Raw genomic sequence first — 20,923 nt, 5'->3', positions numbered from 1 at the left:
GACCTGCTGGAATCTCACAATGTGAGAACAACTTCAGAGAAGAAATGTCAAGTCAGGAGAATAATCCAGCCACATGGCAGTGTATTTTCCATCTAGATTGGACCCTTACAGCCAGAACTGCAGTTTATAGACTTACAACGATAAAGGCCTGGAGAATTATCATGCTCTTCCATCAACAACAGACTAATATAAAATTTGACCTTGTCCTAAACAGACCACCAAATAGAAGTGGGTCAGGAGCACAGTGACATGACAGGTGGGAGGGTCTAAACATATCTGCCACAGCATTTGGAGTGAACAGGCTTATAAAGTCATGTCTTGGAAGAAATATTAAGCATGATCCACTATCAGCATTCCTATATTGAGGGCTAAAGAGTATGTACGTGTATGTGTGTGTGTGTGTGTGTCCCCACACCCACCAAAACCCTTATCAGCAAGGGAAATACATCAGTGAGGCAGAAAAAATGAAGTAGAGCATTTTATTCCTGGAAAATAAACCTCAGTGAGTCCCACTGCATCAATCTGATTTATCTCTTCTTTCAGGTTTAATGAGAATGCCAGGCAGACACCTAGGTGGCATGCAAGGAGCATTCTCGGTTAACTCTGCCTTTCCTACTAAACAATCCCTCAAGTCACCTGAAAATGTTCCAGTGGTGATGATAAGAAAACATTCTGACTCAACTACATCCCCTAGTTCACCTTTTTCAGAGAAAACTTGCAAAACTAATTGTGAAAATATCAGATTACCTTTAAAACGCTATTTATGAGTTTACTCAGTTAAAAAAGTAAACGGCCTTTCTAGATGGTAGCAAGATGACACTCAGCATGAGTGAGCCTATCTCTGTGTAAGAGCTACTGCACTGAGAAATCTTCAAGTCAGAAACTAGAAATCAGGGAATCACAAATCTGCAGGAGAAAAGGAGACTGCCGGAGGGTGAGACAAGTTAAAAGACTTTATTTACATCTGCTCTGGTCTTGAACCCCAAAGGCAGGCTGTGATTGACTTACTGAGCTATAGATAGTTAAAAAAAAAAAAAAAAATAGGATGCACTGGTATGCACAGCATTGTGCTCTTAACTCTATAAATATTAGCATCCAAATGTGGTAGGATTTTAAATATCCTCAGAGGACACAGCCCCCAAGGGAGCAGCCACAGAATGTTTTTTTCTTTCTTGCCATTTAACAATCACAATTTTGTCACGTCGAGGATAACATGCCCCAGTTTGACTCTCCCATGAACTCCACTTTTATCTCTCTGCTGCGTCTCAGAAAACTGCAAGGAGTAGCGTTCTCTGGTAGAGCCGGAAAATCAGCCGCAGAGCCGGGAAACACTGCGACGTGAAAGAGCTCCTGGTCTCTTGGTTACCTTCAGGGGGATGGAAGAGACTGCTGTGATACCTCCTAATCCCAAACCTCTGGGAATGACATCTTCTGTACTTCCTGATGAGCTGGACCTCTTCGGGAGTATAGTTGTTCGAGAAATCCTGAGCCATCTCCTCTCCTAGGTCCCCAGTGTTATTTAAACAATACATGCATGTGATACGGCTGAGGTGAGTGCTAAAATCTGTGGTCCCAGAGCTGATTAAATGACCCATACGGGAATGTTACTGGCCTCATTAATGCTATGTTTCCAATGAATTAACCAGTCACAGACTTAACCAACCACAGAGGCAGAGATGTAATAAAATCTACTTTAACACTCTTAAAATGTTAGAACTCAGTCAAATCTAAAGAAGTTTATATAGAAATAAGATGAATGTGACCATGAACTGCCACATGTGGGTGACTGACATCTGTCATGTGAAAACAAAACAAACAATACCAGAGGTGCCCAGTTACCTTCTTCTGTCTACTTGGAAAGGGTTAATCTACAAAGGTATGAAATTGATTCAAATGCCTTCCTAACCAAAGCTTTTTTTTTCTCACTTTCTTTTCCCTCAATACATTCCAGAACGATACAATGCTTTACCTAACACAAATTAAAGTTTAAATCTTGATCCTTTTGCAGAGCTTGCCTTGTCAACCTCAAATTCTCTGTAACGAGAGTCACACTATGGGCAAAAAAATTTTAAAGGCATAAAATTATTTGTACAAACCAGAATTACAAACCTTTACATGAATCATCCTCAATCGGCTGTTTGAAAGCTGTTATGTCACTGAAAGTGCAAAGAAATAAAACCACTTTATCCTGTTCATTTCGAATTGGAGCAATTTTCACAAAGAACCACACAGGTGTCCCTGAAAGAAATACCAAAAGGTTGGTCAGTAATTTGTATTCTCATTTGAGGGGCTATGGAAGTAAAGACTTGGGAAGGAATAGGTACAAATATTAGTTCGTTTTTAGAATCGTTTCATTCCTTCAGGGACTGGGTTTTACACCATTAATTTTTCCTCTTGCTGGAATAAAAACTTTCATAGTAACTACTCAGTGGGGAGTTTTCTCCTGTTCAAATCATTTTGTAAGTGCAGATTTCTTAACCCTTGTAAAATGATTAGAAAATGGGTTGAAAATCCCTCCTGATCTAAGGTACAGAGACCTAAAGACTTACCTTAGACCATGTAGTGAACAAGTAACGAGTAGGGGCCAGTTTGGGTGTTGCCAGCCAGGGCCTGTGGACCATGAAACTCAAATTTCCATTGCTAAAAGCTCCCAGTACCAAAATTCAGCATGGGAATCCATCAATCTGGCTCAATGGACCATGGGCTAGAAACTATGTTTCTAAATCTCTCTCCCCAGAATAAAAATCCCAAAGGTCCTATACAATGGCAAATAAGGACACACTGAGGAAGGAAAAGAATCACAATGATTCTCCTCACAAAGGCTCCCCCCTTTAAGGGAGTTTCCAGGTGGGTTTCAGCTGTGATTACTTAGTACTTTAGGAAGCTCAATGAATGTTTCAACTTCCAATCCTTGCTCCTGAGCTAAACTGGGGGATAAATGAGCTCTTCCAAAGCACTGCCCTAAACCACAGAAGGAGAAGGTGGGCAGGGCTCATCTGACTGACTTCTCAGAGAGGTCACCCACTCAGGTATCTATGGAAAAATATCTGCGCAAAGTCAGTCTCTGGCTTCCAAAAACAAAAAAAAAAAAGAAGGAAAAGAAACAGATGTTTTCTATCTACTGAGGACATCACAGCAAGATCTATCAATCTCTTCTGTGATACAAAATTAAATGGAGCACAAAGCGATGGTATGTTCACCCCATCTTGTTCTTGTATCCCCGTTCCTAAAACAGCATCTGGCATATAAGAACTTAATAACTATTTGTTGAATTTTGCATAACTGGGATAATGCTTTACATACTATTTTATAACCATTTTCAAATTAAAATACAGTAAATATTTCCCCATGTTGCTAAGTATTAGAGAAGCTTCCTATGTACCAGGTGCTGTGCTCAGCATTGTACATATTTTATTTTAGGAGATAGCAAGCAAACAACTCACTGAATATTGGAGATGGAAATAGATCCCCAAAAGGTCACTTGGGTCTCTCTGCCTGCAATCACATCAAACTCTATACTATATAACAAGGACAGAGATAGCTCTGATTAACATTAGGATTAACCAATTTTACTTAACAATTACAAGATTATATATCTGACTATACCACTTATTCATATGTAAGTATGAATAACCCCACAATGTACAGTCAAACAGGCAGCAAACGGATCAGATAGGAATACGTTCTCCTTAAATCTTGATTACCTGTATATTCATCCACAGTTAGTTTTAAACCTCTATCCACTTCCCCTTCCCTTTTTAGCTGATGGTTTCTGGGTACTCTTAGAAGACAAATATATTATAGTGTCACCCTAAGAAAAATGTGTTTTGAAAGGAAAATCCACCTTACAAAAATCAGGGGAATTCTCCCTGGTGGTTCAGTGGTTAGGACTCTGCACTTTCACTGCCAAGGCCCTGGGTTTGATCCCTGATCGGGGAACTAAGATCCCACAAGCTGACTGGCATGGCCAAAAAAAAAAAAAAAAAAAAAAAACATCGCACATACTGTTCTAAAATCAAAAAGAATATGGTCTCTGAGTTATCCACTGTTTTTGGAAGGTCTGTGTTACCATTCTTCCCAGTATCCTCCTCAGAACCTGCAGTGGGTTTTAAACCACTTCAATTAAGCAACAGAACACTCAAAAGAAAACATCACACCAATCGAGCCCACATACCCACAGCTCTCAGTTGTATCCTAGCTGGTAAGACAAAAAGAGGAAAAAAAAAAATATTTTCTTTTTGCTCTAAAGAAAACTAAGCAATATTCTCTCAGCTGGGTAAATGAGAAAGCACTCCAAATTTACCAAACTAGTAATAAATCAGAAAAGAGGTCCCCCACTCATGTTGTCTAACACCAGAAGCCTCATCTTGCTGCAATCCCCAGAACCATCCCCTTCACAGCTGCCGCCTATGGGCCATCCCCTGTGCTGTACCAGCGGGGCCTGATATCTGTGAACTTGTTCCACTTGGGACTGTGCCATCTAATCTTTATGACTACTAGGACTGATGACACTAACCCACATCTCCCAGATCACAAGAGCCACTGTATTTGTCATATTGGGAGGCCTTTTTCATTTTACCATAGTTCAAGCTCCCCATGAACTTTCCTCCGTTTCAACAGGTCAATCTGTTAAAAGCTATGCACCTCTCTCCACCACACTGTGCCCATTGCTTCCTTCCAGAAATGTTCCCTGACTAAATGCATGCTACTCTGATCATTCCGTTTCAATATCTAAATATGTTTCTTTGTGCCCAAAATTCATAGAGTCAGTATGTATTACTTTAAGAGTTCCTTGCCGGCTGATCACTTGGGCTGTTGAGGGTAGGAACCTCTTTTCTCCTGCTGGTGTTTCCTCGTGGAGGGATATCTTTCAGTGTAACACTCCTGGCCTTTTTCCTGGGTTGGCAATTTGGGGGACAAGAATTGGACATGTGTAGCCTGGCCACTTCTCCTCCTCTGCTTAGAGATTAGTGTGCATTCCACTCTACTTCCCCATTCTATAAATGTTAAGGGAGAAGTCAAAGGGCAGGGGGCATGGCTGGTAGGAGAAGCCTGTGGTCCTCCGGTGTTACCTGGGTTGGGTGGGTAAGTCTGATTCTAGGATTCACTTTTAGAAACTCACCTGCCCACAGATATAAACTACATTTTCTAGGATCTGCTTTACTAGTCATAAAGGTGGTATTTTAACTTCCATTTGCCTGATTCCTGTATCTCTCCCAATTGTTTCTGACCACAGGCAGGAAAAGAAAGTGCTATGTATTGGGCCCCCTCAAAGCTTAACAGTTGAAGACTATTTCTGTAAATAATTCATAATGTACTCCAAGAGCAGGAGAACTGATCTACTTCCTCTGTCTGATGGTCCTGCACCCCTATTCCAATGGCATCCAATGCAGTGCTACCCATGGGGCATCACATACGCCATTACAATGCTCAACCCCAGGAGGCACCGGCCTGCAGCGGTGAAACTCAACAAGCTCTAGGAATGCTTGCTGAGTTTCAAAGAAATAAATCCTACTTCCAGTGTCTTCACAGTTACTCAGACCTGCCTCTCTCCCAAACTGTCACACCCAAACAATCTAGGAATGAAGAATGGGTTTAACTTTTCATTTCTGAAATTCTTCCAAAAAAGACTATGAGTCCCTCTTAGATAGCACAGACCAGTCATTTCAACCTTTTGCTTTTTAAGAGCAAAGCATTTTTAACTAATGAAACATTACTCAAAGTCTCACTACATGAAACAGTTCCTTCAAGCTAACACGAACCATTCAGAGCCCAGAGCCCCACCCACCCAGTTTCCCTTACACCCCTCTGGATGCACCCAGGGATATTCAGGAACCCTTTGGCTCCATTCAAATGAAGATCTGTCCGGGGGCAGATGCCCGAGCAGTTGGCCTCCAGGGACCTCTCCTACAGCCCAGATTCTGCAGCAGCATCCATTCCATCAGGATAAAAGAGAGACAATGAATGCACAAATATTCACACACACACATATACACATACACACACATACACAAAACCAGGAAGAGGTTAAAATTCTGGGAGAAACCAAGAAAAGCAAGTACTTAATGCCCTGTTTCTGCAAAAAAGAACAAAGGGTCAAAGATAAATTTTCTATTAAAGGCAAATCAATACACAAATCCAGGAGAAACACATCCTACTGATGGCAAAGGCTGCAGCTCTCTCCTGGATGAGGATGCCCGGTAGAAGGGGAGTTCCAGGTCAGGCTCTTTCTTCTGGTCACTCTGTGATGGTCATCCCTTATGTAGCTCCCTTGGGTTATGTATGCAGTAATGAACCTGACAACCTAACCTGGCTATAGGGTTTCTCAACCACAACAGTCAGATAACAAAACAGCAAGGCTCAGGGGTATGAGAGAATTTTTGGCCTCCTACCCTGGACCTCCTCCCAGGTACTGTCTAGAGCCAGGCATCCAGGCCACGTTTGACAGCAACAGAATTGACCAAGCCACTGTGATTGGCTCTTGAGAAGGGCGGCATGTGATGGGCCATTCCGATGGGTCCAGAAACTAGACTAGAGAATGGCAGTCAGCCCCAGGAAACAGACCAAAAGGATTTGAGTGAACTTTATCGAGACAAATGACAAGTGTAGAGAGGATGAGAGAGCATGAGGGGGGAAGTAGTGACCACTGGCCATTAGAACATCTGATTCAGAATCCCAAGCCCTGCGTTTGAGCCTTATCTCTTCATTTATTTTATGTCTTGGTCACGCCACTTTAACTTCTCTCAGAATCAGTTTCCTTATTTGTAAAATGGGAATAATAGACCTACTTTAGACTAAGTTAAAATGTATGATGATACAGAGATATTTAAAACTATTACTTTCCTTTCTTCCTTCCTTTTAAATTATTTACCTATAAGATTAAAATGTTCAATCTCACCTCACAGGGGTGTTCGTATGACATTAAAAGAGAATGTATCTTAAGCTGTTTAATGAAACTCCAAAGCTGCCTCCACCTGTTCATAAGGAAAAGGGCCAGTCTCAACCATAACAAGCGAAAAGCTAGAAAATTCAATGCTTAAGCCCCCATGTAATTTAAATTTGATTGAAGGGCAAAAAATAAAACCTCAATAAATGGACAGAGTTACACTGTTTGTAGATTGAAAGAGTCAATTCTGTAAGATGTCAAACCTCCCTTTTTAATATATAAATTTAATGCAATTTCAATCAGAATCTCAATTGTTCCTTTTTTCATTTGTTTTTCTCAGAGCTTGATGAATTGACATTCAATTCAAATAGAAAAGTAAAGGTAGAAGAACAGCCAAGATATTTTTGAAGAGAAAACGTATGACAGGGACTACCTACTATAGTAACTAGGAGCCATTGGCAGTGACCCTAAAACAAGCAATAATGAAGACAATAATATCATTTACTGAGTGCTTCCAGCAGGGCCAAACCCTGACCCATCATGGTTTACCTTTCACAACAACTCTGTGAAGTGGAATTGCTACTGTGACATTATCCCCAATTTAAATATGGACAACCCAAGTGGGAAAGCATTTTAACCAAACTCACGTAGCTAATAAGTTACACAAGGAAAAAGAGGAGAGACACAAACCCATGGAATGTGTGAGAACTTAGCATATTTTAAAAGAGCATTTCAAATTGGAAAGAAAGAGCTGGATGATAACAGTGCTATAAAAGTAACAGAAGGAAAAGTGGAAGAATATTTTTATTATTTAGGTAAGGAGAAGAGCTTCCTAAGTATTTTATAAAGGTCAGAACCATAAAGGAAAAGACTGACAAACATTTTTTACTTCTATATGGTTTTTAAAAGTCTTTAATTAAAGAGAAAACATTTTAAAAGGCAAAATTGTTTTCAATATGTGTGTGATTTAGGATCAATATCCCTCACATATAAGCAGCTTCTAGTACTGAATAAGTAAAAGACAATCTATTGTTAAAATAGGCAAAAGACGACTGTTTCCTATTAGATTTGTCTTCACAACAGATTGTCACCTCTTCAAAGGCAGAGTCGGTTTCTTATATGTGGATCTCTTTGGCTCAAACCCACAGGCCTGCAGTAGGTGATCAATAAGGACTTAGCCGGCATCTTCTCTTGCTCTAAGCTGCCTTTCCCTGGGCTTCTCTGCTGAAGAAGCTGATCCACAGCCCCCAAACCGGGGCCCCTAGCCACACCATGAATTGTGGAGTCAGACAAATGCTGGGGGGTGTTATCCAGAGGGTGGACTACTTTCACTTAGGGCTGATACTTCTTAACTTTCTTGTTTGAAAAATGGAAAAAATAATTGGCCAGCCCAAAAGTGGCCACCTAAATATTTGCTGAATGAGTTCATGAATGATGACTGTCATAGATACAAGAAAATTAACCAGCATACTGAGAATGAGTTAAGTCACAATACAAAATATATAGCAATTCCAAAATGCCCAGGTTTACTGGTCAGACTGGCCAATAGATAGAAAGAAACCTTTCAAATAAGCCAGTCTCCAAAATAGATAATAGTATTACACACACACTCATTCCAAAACACACCATGAAGCCTTCTGCTAATTACTTCCAACTCCCCAAAAGGTAAAATAAACATGAATGCCTATCACTAGCAGATCCTTTCTACAAAGTTAACCTTGGAAATACTAAAGAATGGGACGGGGGAGAATCAAAACAATTTATTAAGAGTTTAGAAAGAAAATCAATAAGAAAATCACAAGCATTAAATAGAACATATGGGCAAAGAATCTGAACAATTAACATAAAAAAGTAATTTTAAATGGATATTAAATAGGAAAAATACTTCAGTCTCACTAGCATTAAAAATACTCATTAAACAAAAAAATGTAATTATAGGCAATCTGATCATTTAAAAAGAATACTATTCGGTGCTAGAGCAATTCAATAAGTCAGACACTCACAGTCTGCAAGTGAACTTGGAAATGCGTTCAATTCTGGAACACAATTTGACAAAATGTCTCAGGAACCTTGGTTCACATTCTTTAACACAGTAATTTTCAACTTCTAGGAAATATTTCAGAATGTCGACTAATATCTTGACACGAAGATCTTCACCTCAACATTATATTTAATCAAGAAAATTTAGAGCCTCATAAATATCCAACAATAAAGGAAGTGTTAATAAAATTCCTTCTAAATTATATTTATGGGGAATTTTAATGATAAGGATATTTTTATGATAAAAAATTAAATAAGAGCTTCCCTGGTGGCGCAGTGGTTGAGAGTCCGCCTGCCAATGCAGGGGACACGAGTTCATACCCCAGTCCAGGAGGATCCCACATGCCGCAGAGCGGCTGGGCCCGTGAGCCACGGCCGCTGGGCCTGTGCGTCCGGAGCCTGTGCTCCATAAAAGGAGGGGCCACGGCAGTGAGAGGCTCACGTACCGCAAAAAAAAAAAAAAAAAAAAATTAAATAAATGTACAATTTCAAGTTGCATACATGTCAAAGTCTCAACTATGTAACATGTGCAAGACAAAACACCAAAATGTTAATAGGATGATAGTATTTCTCCAAGTCTTTGAGTCTTTAGGGTGATCTTCTTTAAGCCTTCATATGTGTTCTCCATAGTAAAAATGCATTAATTTAAAAATCAGAGAAAAAAGAAAAAAACATTCCTTTGAATGATGACATTTCACATTTTAAAATCTCAAATGGGGTGACATTTCCCCCATGGGACTCCATACTGCTTTAAAATGCTGAAAGTTTCAATCTATTGAACTACAAGTTGTGAAAGTAGCAGCAAACCTGCCTCCTTCCTCTCCTCCCATCCATCTCTGTTCAGTCTGCTCCTCCCGGGCCAGCTGGTCAGTTCAGCCCCACAAGGCTCGCTCCTTGGCTCCGAAGCCCTCACTCTGAATCACATACTCTTGGGTCACTCATCTGTTTCCTGGTAACTGTCAAGTTCCTTTCAAAGTCACTCGGCAAACATGTGCCGAGCGCCTCCTCTGGGCTGGGCTGTGTGCTAGACACTTGCCAGTCAGTGGGCTCCACTGGCAAGTCCCTAGGCTCAGCCTCATCCCATTTCCCCAGACACCTCTGCTTCTCAGCTGCCTCTTCCCCACCCCTCCCCCAGCAGGCCACAATCATCTTGCCGCTGCAGTGATTCCTAACAGGTCTCCCACCTCTGGTCTCCTACGATGCATTCCATCTCCACTCTCTAATGGAGTCATCTTTCTGAAATGAAAATCTTATTATTACACACTTAACCCTGCTTAAAACCACTCAACGCCTCTCACACCACTCTCTGTCCCCACCACCTCTGCTCTTAAGACAAATTCTAACCTCTTTAACGTGGCTGCGTGATCGGCCCTTCTCAACCTCTCCAGCTACATTGGTGACCCATTCATTTACAGATTTCTTTAATTACTCCATGAGCTCAGGTGGAACACCTCCTGGGTCAGGCACTGTGCTGGGTGCAGGGGATACAGCCGGGTATAGACGCACCCTGTAGGCGTGGAAGTCAGCCTTCACTGCAGCTGCTTTCTGTCCTTGCTACTCAGAGTGTGATTCTTGGACCAGCAGCATTAGCATCACCTGGAGCAGAATCTTGGGCCCTTCTGCAGACCTACTGAATACAAGTATATACTTTTTCTGATTTGCAGGTGATGTTATATATCCTGTCAAACTCTGAGGAGCCCTGCTTTGTGTCTCTTCAAATGTCACTGCTGCTCTCCCCTATTGCCCTCTCCACATGCCTGGGATACTCTTTGCCCTTCTCTCTCCCTAACTCCCCACTATCCTTCAGTTTCTGCATGAATTTCCTGCCTTCTAGGAAGACTTCCTTCCCTGACCTCCTAAGTTAGGGTGAAGGGACACCCCCCGTGTGGTGTCACCATCAAAACACTTACAGCTCTATACTGTGATGCTGCCCCCGACCCCTGCAAATGCTGTGGGAGCAGAGGCTGGGTCTGTCTTTTCGTAACCGCATTCTTAGGAGCAAGCCTAGTGTCTGACAGAGTATAGTCAGACCTCGCTTTATTGTGCTTAGCAGACACCACATTTTTTTTTTTTTAACAAGTTGAAGGTCTGTAGCAACCCTGCATTGAGCAAGTCTATTGGCGCCATTTTTCCAACAGCATTTGTTCACTTCATGTCTCTGTGTCACATTTTGGTAATTCTCACAATATTTCAAACCCTCTACAGCAAAAAGATTACAACTCACTGAAGGCTCATATGATGATTAGCATTTTTTAGCAAAAAATTAATTAATTAATTTTAATTAAGGCATACACATTGTTTTTTATAGACATAATGCTACTGCACGCTTAATAGACAGTTATGTTTCCAGTATACCACTATAACAACTTTTACATACCCTGGAAAATCAAAAAATTTGTGGAACCGAACCTACAATATCTCTGAGGTATGCCTGTAGTTGGTCAATAAAAAGCCATTAACAAAAACATAGAATTTGGTGCAACTGTAAAATACCCAGGCTTAAAAAATAATTTAAAGTATCTAAATTCCTCAGGTGAGGGTAGATTTGGAGGAGTTGGGGACAGTAAACAGGTTCCTAGGAAGAAACCAACACTATCTGCATCCATTTCTGCTTCATGTTTTATGTACAGGCTTAGCCTTGGACGAAACCCCTGCCAGCCCACTGGACATTCTTGTGTAAATTATAAAGAGAAGTTCCTCCCTCAGCACAGATGCAATTCTAGGCCAGGGTGCACTGAGGACCTAGCAAGCAAACTGGTTTCCGGTTGCCCCCATGTAGGGTATAGCCTGCACCACCATTTGTAGTGGCCCTGCCTTGTGCCCCAACTAAAACCAGCCCTGTCTGGAAAGAACAGCCATGGAGCAAGCACTGGAAACCAGCTCCTGGCTCTGCATGACCTTGGGTGAGGAATTTACCTTGTTATACAATGGAGATACATAACATCAGCCATGACTACTTTACAGGGCTCTCTCAACATTTTTAAATAGAGTGGCATCATAACTTCCACAGAGTGTATTTTCTAAAATCAAAGGGTAAGGTAAAAGTTGCATATAACCACAATTGCTCTTGAGAATGCCTTCTCATCACCCATGAAGTAGAGTCCATGCCCAGGCTGACATGCCACTCTGGAGACTGGCATGCATCTCTCTCAATAAGCCCATCACAACCTCCAGGGAGGGAAGAGATGCTGATTCTTTGGTAAAAACATCAGTTGAACTGATTGGCTTCCATGCCTAGGCCATGTCTACCTAATGTACAGAACCGGAAGTACCAGAATCACCCTCAGTGTGATGAGATACTCACAATACGAGGCCTTCAGCCCCCAAGGCAGCTGAGGGAACAGTAGATTCCCCCCTGCCATCTCATATTCACTCTGGGGTACATGCCCACTGAAGAGACTAGCAAGTGGAATCACTAATTCAGTTTTAATTATGTTTCCCTCTCTCTCCCTTTTATGCCCAACATGTATAGTTGACTTTGAGCAAGTTAAATGCCTAGTCTAATGAAGCTTGAAAACTGAAGCAAAATATAAACGCAAGGCATTATCTTTGTGATACGCCTACCTGATTAGTAGTCTGTGATGTGGGGAAATCCACACTGTTCAGGACACAAAGCTACCAGTGTGGGAAACCTTTAATTCACTCCCTTAGCTCTGGGCACACGGGCAGACCCCTCCTCCCATGCAAAGGCACTGCTGGTGTGCTCCTGGGAACAGCTGTTGCTTTGAGTTGTGTCCCCCGTAGAGGAAGGGCTGGCACAGAGCCAGTCACAGTCTTTCACTTCATTTCTCTCAGGCCTATTTGGCAAAATGTCTCAGGGTAGGAACTAGGGTAGGTCTCGAGGTAGGAACTAGACCTACTGGCTGAGGAGGTGAAATGGAGCAAGGCAGCAACTCTAGTGTGAAAGAGCAGGACCAACCCTCTCAGAGTTGCTGATGCCCAAAGCTAATCTCTCAGCTCAGCATCTGCACTGGCCACCAAGCAGAGTCCTCTCAGTTGCCTGCACCAACACTCCAGACTGAAAAAAAGTCCCAGCTCCTTCCAGATAAAAGCCACATGTGCCCACTGCTTTCCAGAGCAAAACATATCATCCTGAATGCCACCAAAATAAACACTTATCCTAACGCACCACCTGGGCCACTCTGGAAATGTTCTAGTGAACCAATGACCTACTTAGTTCAATCCTACATATAAAGAACAGGATTCCTTACAACCAAATAGTGTTTTTAAAAACCAAGCACTCGGACTTCCCTGGTGGCACAGTGGATAAGAATCTGCCTGCCAATGCAGGGGACATGGGTTCAACCCCTGGTCTGGGAAGATCCCACATGCCGCGGAGCAATTAAGCCCGTGCACCACAACTACTGAGCCTGCGCTCTAGAGCCTGCGAGCCACAACTACTGAAGCCTGCGTGCTTAGAGCCCACGCTCTGCAACAAGAGAAGCCAGAGAAGCCCCTGCACCGCAACAAAGAGTAGCCCCCATTTGATACAACTAGAGAAAGCCCGTGCACAGCAACAAAGACCCAACACAGCCAAAAATTAAAAAATAAATTAAAATTAAATTAAATTTAAAAAACAAAGCACTCTTCAACACCTCTGCAGCCCTGCAACAGCTATGTTTCCATACAGCCCACTTTCCATACTTCCAATACAATTAATCTCCATTCAACAGGAAACTGCTAAGAGAAAGCAAATTCTATACTTGTGTATAGCTATTGACCTAGATTCTTCATTAATAATTTGTGGAAGTTATTATACACAAAACAAATACAAATTAACAATACATTTTGACTAACAGTGATTACAGTATTAATTTGATTAATACTGTCTCTGACAGAAAACTGGAGTCACCAGGGAAACAAAATTTTATTTAGAAACTCTTAATTGGGCATCTACTGGTGTTACCCGCTGTGCTAAGTGCTATAGGGATATAGATACAAAGGTGAACTGGACAGAAATTCTAACCCACCTCCTCCCTCCACACCTAAGAAGCCTTAAAGTCTACAAGTGCCTTAGGCCAACAACTCAACATAAGGAAACCAATGGGAAAAACACTAACTGGGCAGAAAGGAGATCAAGAAGTCTTAATTGGTTAGTGACAAGTACAAATGCTCCTGTGAAGAACTGTAACTCATCCATCCATACCATTTACCCCAACATACACACTGGCTTCAAGGAACAACATTTAGCTGATGGGAGAAAAGAAAACCTAAGACAGCAACAGAGAAAGAGGAGATATTTTCCTCTTCCAAGCACATCAAGGTATGGTTCAGAATGGTCTGAATACTCACTGTTCTTCTTGTACATCAAAATTTCAAAGGAATTCATCTCATAGTTCTCAAATGTTTGCCGCACCTTTTCAATGGTATCTTTATCAGTCAGCTCCCCGTACATAAAACTGCAAAGCAACCAAACAGCCCAAGTTAGATCAACAAGTATTTATTATTCTACAAGCGTCTGTTAAATACCTGCTTTATACCCAGCACTGTGCTATGCACTGTGGAAAACACACACACATACACACACACACACACACACACACACACACACAATGAAAATATTTGTTCAATCAAAAATGATTTACTGATTGAGCTGGAATCAAGACTCCATCCCTCTCCCCGCAAAACTGACAGTCTAATGAGACACACCAGAAAACAGTAGATCAGAAAACAGTAGATTAGAGAACAGTATAACCAACACATAAGGAATTACAACACTAAGAATAGGCACAGAGGGCTTCCCTGGTGGCGCAGTGGTTGAGAATCTGCCTGCCGATGCAGGAGACACGGGTTCGTGCCCTGGTCCGGGAAGATCCCACATGCCGCGGAGCAACTAAGCCCGTGAGCCATGGCCGCTAGGCCTGCGCGTCCGGAGCCTGTGCTCCGCAACGGGAGAGGCCACAACAGTGAGAGGCCCGCGTACCGAAAAAAAAAAAAAAAAAAAAGAATAGGCACAGAGCACTGTCTGAGTGGTCAGAAAAGGTTTCCCAGAGGCAAGAACAAAAGAGATCTAAAGAGCAGGTGGAAATCTGCTGAGAAAAGGAGGGAAAGGAACATTCTAGGCAAAAGATAAGCATGTGCAAAGGCAAAGAGGTGAGAGGAAGGTTAATTCTGGAACCTGAATACGGTTCAGCTCCGTATGTCTGGAATGTAGACAGTAAGGGGAAAATTAGCAACAGGTAATATGGAGACGTAAGCAGGGGCCAGATCTTGGAGGAGATCATGGCATTACAGGTCAGGTGAAGTCATTTAAACTTTATCCCGAAAGTGATGCAGGGAGGGCCACTGGAGGGTTTCAGACAAAAGAGTTGCATAATGAGATCTGCATTTTAGAAATACAACTCTGAGAGACGTCCTGAGAAGGATGGCAGAATAAATTTGGACCACAGATTTTTCCTCTTCTAATTCCTAACAAATTAAACAAAAGAACAGGAAAAAAAAACACCAAAAGTCACCAAACAAGAAAAAGGGCGCAATTTGATGCTCTAAACATCAAGACATACAGTAGCTAAGGAAAGAAAAGAAGATTCAGCAAACAGAAGATTCAGCCACTGTCTGTGCAGCTCTTTTTCCTACCCTACCACTAAAAAAGAAAAAAGAGCTCTGGATTGAATAAATCAAGATGATAAAATTCTACAAATTCTTTCTAATACATCTCCACACTCCTCACATTTGGAGAAAACTAAACTAACGGTAAATAAGCAGCCTGAAAAAAAATCAGAGAAAACCTCTAGATAGTAGAAGCTTCTGCTGACTAATACTGCTTCTCAGCAGAGGCAGGAAAACTGCCAGGACTGTCCATTTTCTTAGGTCCGCACACTGAATATGGTCTGAAGACCAAGGTTTTTCCCTCTAGGAATGGGATAACATTCCCAACAACTAGGCTGAGTGACACTAACAAAACGTGAGAGGAGAGAAACCATCCCACAATGGGGCTGGAAAAGCCAGTCCTCCAACAAAGGCTGCCCACGGACCCCCCCCCCCCCAAGCATGTCCCCTGCCCACCCCAGGCCTTCAGATGACACCAACAAGGAAGGACAGACATGCTCAGCCCTCAAGGCTTATTTAACATATAGAAGCAGCGGCGTGGGTTCCCAAACAATACACAACCCATCTTCTAAAACTGTGCATACCTAACTGTGCAAATTAGCTTTTTCTTGATGACTTGAATCATAGAATCACAGAATTTCATAACAAGAACCTCAGAAGTTATCAAGCACAGTTCCTGAACCACCAAGTCAAGCTCCATGCTCAGCTTGATACTGGAACAGCCATGGGCTTACTGTGAGCTTCCAGTTTCCAGCACCCTGCAAGAAAAGTGCCCTAGCTATTGACTTTATGAATTCTGTGTCACTTTTGGTATCACGTCCCTTCCCTGCCCACTGAGAGATGCTATTATCTGTGGTTCCCCGTATGCCCATCTCATGTAGTACTCTGCTTTGGGGCTGTGCTCTTTGTCTATAAACCAGGAAAACAGATGATTGAGCTTGGTGAATTACCTTTTAAAAGAAAGATAGATCAAGACTAAATTAGCCGTGCCTGAGAACAAGAGGATTTCTTTCTCCTAGGAGGTAAAATCTTAAGCTCTATAACCACTTTACTTAGCTGGTTTTGCTCTAAGGCCTTTTTAGCTTCCTCCCACTTTCCCTTTCTGAATGGATTTGCTAGATAAGTGACCTCAACTTATGTGATGGTGTATAGGCTGGCAATTTCCTTCACAAGGTAAAACCAATCCCTGCAAATTGGAGTCTTCACATAAATGAAGTGCCATAATTATGCCCAGCTTTCCTTACTCTTATATACTTTTTCAAGTTGTAGTTTAGTAGTAGGTGTAAATTTCCTTTGTCTGGACATTAGATTTCAGATGCCTGCAATGCAAAAAATAAGCCCAAAGGCTACTGAGCAATTAGGGATGTGGCTAACACAAAGGCATGTTTACTTTCCTTCTACAGAAGGGACACCTCCAGGGAATTAAATAAGTTTCTTAGAGTTGTACTTAAAAGAAAGTTGGCTAAATTATCCAGTTCTCTTATCTGATTTTCTTAAAGTGTTTGATTATAGCCAATAAGATACAAGAAAGGTAAGGAAAGGCTGCTCAAGTCACACTAAAAAGCAAAGCTCACTCTCCCAGTGTGTTCTGATTGTGTATGTGCACATACAGATGGAGACATAGATGCAGATACACAGATACTTAAGAGGATAACAGCACACCAAGAATATAAGAATTCTATCGTAATACTTGAGTCATAATTTTTAAACCTTTGAGGGAATCTTTTTTTTTAAAGACCTTTATTAGAGTATAATTGTTTTACAATGGTGTTAGCTTCTGCTGTATAACAAAGTGAATCAGCTCTACACATATATATATCCCCATATCTCCTCCCTCTTGCGTCTCCCTCTCACCCTCCCTATCCCACCCCTCTCCTTTGAGGGACTCTTAAATTTTCCATTTCCCAGTCCCAAAAACCTAAAATTTAAGAAAATGATAATATTTTCAAAACATTTAATATTTTTCACCAAACAAGTTACTTGGCTGATTTAATACCAAGAAAATGCAACTTCTGAGAACCAAAGACTATGACTGGGTCAGATGGGTTTTTCTACCCTTTGGAGATGAGTTCACTTTTGGGTGTAGCAGGTTTAGGAAAATGATTCCAATGCATGCGAACACCACTGAAGACAGAAGACTCTGAGGAAGGCGAGGAGTGAGAGGCGCCAAAGGCTGTGGAGCCAAGACCTTGTTGGGGCAGCACAGGGTCCGGTTCACACGCTCCGCACGACACCTTGAAGATGCTCTAAAAGAGTTTTCTAGTGCCACAGCCCAAGGGCGCTGCTTGGTTAGGAACCCTGTCAAATGCACAAGCTGCACAGCACCCTTTGCTTCTGCCTTTGAGTCAGTAATCAGAGAGAGATGTGACAGCAGCAAGGCAGCAAGACATGGTTCTCTTCTCATTTTCTGACGTAAAGCCCTATGAACAAGGCCCTTGTCTCCAACATGCTGTTTATTCTTTAAAAATGGCCATACATGTTTTAAAATTAATTTGATCATCTAAAATCATCCATTTCATTTTCATTTGATTTTATTTAATCTTCTTTATTATTTCCATCTAAAACCTCATAAAATTTTGAGTTCACATTTTATTGATAAAATGATTTTCCTGAGTTTTTCTAGGTTTTCTCCCATCTCACTGACTGTAAATTCATTAGCTGTAGGGACTATGTTTTAGATCTTCTTTAATTTTCCCAGTAGTGTGTGAACTAGAGATGATAGTGCAATAAATATTCCTGAATGAACGATGCATGAAAGGAAATTCCCAAGCTGAGTAAGCCATTTTCTTTTTCCAAAAAGATACCATGATAGAGTGTTGAACAGAACCCCAAACATAAATACCTGCAGGTACTGCTTTTTTGCATCACTTCCGCCCTGTGATAGCCAGACAGCTTGCAAAATCCATCATTGCTGTACACGATAGGCCAGTCCACTATCTGGGCATTCCCCAACACAAAATTAGTATCTGTTAAAAAAAAAAGAAGAAGAAGAAGAAGGGGAAGGAGAAAAGAAAAGGGCATATGAGGCAAGACATTAGTTGAGATTCAATGAGGACATAAATAATAACCAGGTATTTTTGTTTCCCTCCAAAATGGCCCTCTGAAGAATACAGAAGAACAGAGCTTTAGAACTGAATATTTGGAATGCAAATGCTGAGGTTTCTGTACTCCAAAGGAAGCATGCTTAACCAACGAAGCAACATTTTCGGCAGAAATCCAGTGATTTCTATAAGACATACTTAAGTCCTAATTTTTCATCTCCGTGAGATTATGCTGGTAATGTGGAGCCAGAGAGAATCCAAAAGTAATTTCTTCTGGGCTCCATCCAGCATCTTGGCCCTGTCAGTCTTTGGGGCAGGAGCTACAAACTGGCCTTATTCACCCTGATTAATATTTGCTGATCCTTGGAGGAGAAGGCCTTCTTAGAAAGGCAAGGTGACAGGAAGTTGCCTCCTGGAATACACACACCAGAAAGCCTTCCTCTCTGTAAAGAAGTGACTAGACCCCCCTAATGCTAGGGCTCCATAGAACCTGATCAAGATGCTGGCAATGACAAAAACTTTCTTACTGATTTTGAAATCATGGAGCCACAGAAAGCACATTTCAGAGCTCTTTCATGGAGCACCGGCCCACCATTCACTTGTGATGCGGGGATTAAGTAAGCCAGATATGTTCAGCTGTTTAGCGTGTTCTCACCACTTTCCACATTTTTAAAGATAAAAAGTCTTTGATACCTTTTGTGCTCAGGAAATCAAGTGTCCCTCTTTTCTTTTCAAGACCTTAAGCAAATAACATCCAGAACTTAAATATAATCATTATTTTGGCTTGGCTCTCTCCTCTCCACAGAATAATCACCCCTTCCACACCTCCTTCCCAACAAAAAAAGGAATGAAAGAACATACATACAGACCCTTCTTTTGTTGTAAACCAGAGGGGGTTTTGTTTACATATGTACACTATGTGGAGTGGAATAATGGTGACATGTAATGCCCTCATTTAACTGGGAGGTTAATTTTGTTCTAGTACAGCATTTACAGTTTATGCACAATATGGCTAACCATCCTTTCCTATCTATGTGGGAAGGAATAGAGGAAGGAGAGTCAGGAGGAATAGCTAAATACCATAATCTACTCTTTTTTCCGACATTTGGTTTGTTTATTAACACTTGCAAACATTCGAAAGCTTTTAGATTTGAGCAGGCAGCTTATAGGCCGCCAGCGTTGAGAAGACTCTCTGCAGTGCTCCAGCTACACAGTGTACCTGGATACCTGTTCCTTTCTGGTGGTCCAAAAGGATGGTCCCTACCTCACTATGCCCTCACAATCTGCTGCAGCCCCTTCCAGAGTGAGCAAACTTGGTGAAAGGTGATGTCTCTGCTTGGTGGTTTCTGCCACCAGGAAAGCTGACAGTTAAAGGGCCTGTAGCAGTGGCTCCCCACCCCGCGAAGAGAGACCTTACCTCAGCCAGATATCTGGACCCCACACACCTGAGCCTCTGACAGTGGACACAAGAGGGAACTAGCAGATGGTCACCAGGGGGTGGGGTGCTCATCCACCCCTTCCTGCTGGGAGAGCATGGCTGCATCCCTCACCCAGCCTGCAGATGCCTTCAGGGCCACCTGGGATCCTACACCTGGCTCCCCAATCTAAGGTGGGTGCTGTGGCTCCTTCATTTCCTACTCAAAATTTTCTTTTACTCCAAGTAGCCAGAGCTCAGCTATGTACTGGAAGTAAGACTCCTCACCGAGAACCCCTGAGCGTGGTGATGTGGGCACTGCTGACCCCATGGGCTATGGCACTTGCAGCCAACCTGAGCCTCATAGGGTCAGAGATTCAGCATCAGATAAAACAACAATATTGGTTCCACAGTCGGAAGTAGCAGAATTAAAATGAAAGAAGAGCTTACTTACTTATTTATTAGCAATGGAAGCTATGCTTACTGTCGGTCTGAGCAGGGACTTCAACTAGAGAGATTCATTTTATGAATATGCACAGCTTCAAAGTTCTAAACCCTGGCTAAATTTAGAGAGTGCCTATCTCTTCTTATTTGTTCAATTTATTTCTCTTTGCTGAAGATACTCATCTGTATACATATCTATTGTGATGAGTAATACAGTAAGTTACTCTTGGGAATGCTTTGATATACTGAAAAGGAACAGAAAACAGCACCATCATGAAGTGAATCTGCAAACCTGCTAATCTTATAAATATGCCTTTAGTAAAAATACACAACCAGTCCTTCCCTCTGTCTCTCCCCATATATGCACAAATACTTCAAGTTCCCATTGGATACCAAGCACAATGCAAAACCCTGGGATATCCAGCTTGACAAGGTATGGTCCATGCCCTCCAGGAATTTACCAGAACAAATAGGCCTGCATACAACTAACTAAAAAGGGCATGAAATGCTTAACTCTATTCGAGGGAAGTAAAGGACTGTGTCTCTGAG

The 20,923-nt window shown here is 41.8% G+C and overlaps 1 protein-coding gene across 2 annotated transcripts in view; it reads right to left on the bottom strand.

Moving 5' to 3' along the window:
- KCNH1 (potassium voltage-gated channel subfamily H member 1) overlaps window positions 1-20,923 on the bottom strand; it is a 422,184-nt gene that overhangs the window by 373,360 nt on the left and 27,901 nt on the right. For both annotated transcript variants that reach the window (XM_067032186.1, XM_067032191.1), the window contains exons 2-4: window positions 18,318-18,441; window positions 14,219-14,325; window positions 2,110-2,238 (exon numbers count right to left, since the gene is read on the bottom strand). In XM_067032186.1, coding sequence (XP_066888287.1) covers window positions 2,110-2,238; window positions 14,219-14,325; window positions 18,318-18,441 — 360 coding nt within the window. The remainder of the gene's footprint in view (window positions 1-2,109; window positions 2,239-14,218; window positions 14,326-18,317; window positions 18,442-20,923) is intronic.

Source organism: Kogia breviceps, chromosome 1 (genome assembly GCF_026419965.1).
Source record: "Kogia breviceps isolate mKogBre1 chromosome 1, mKogBre1 haplotype 1, whole genome shotgun sequence".
NCBI classification, from domain to species: Eukaryota; Metazoa; Chordata; class Mammalia; order Artiodactyla; family Physeteridae; genus Kogia; species Kogia breviceps.
The sequence above is the reverse complement of the archived record's forward strand: the minus strand, read 5'-3'. Positions and strand labels throughout refer to the sequence as shown.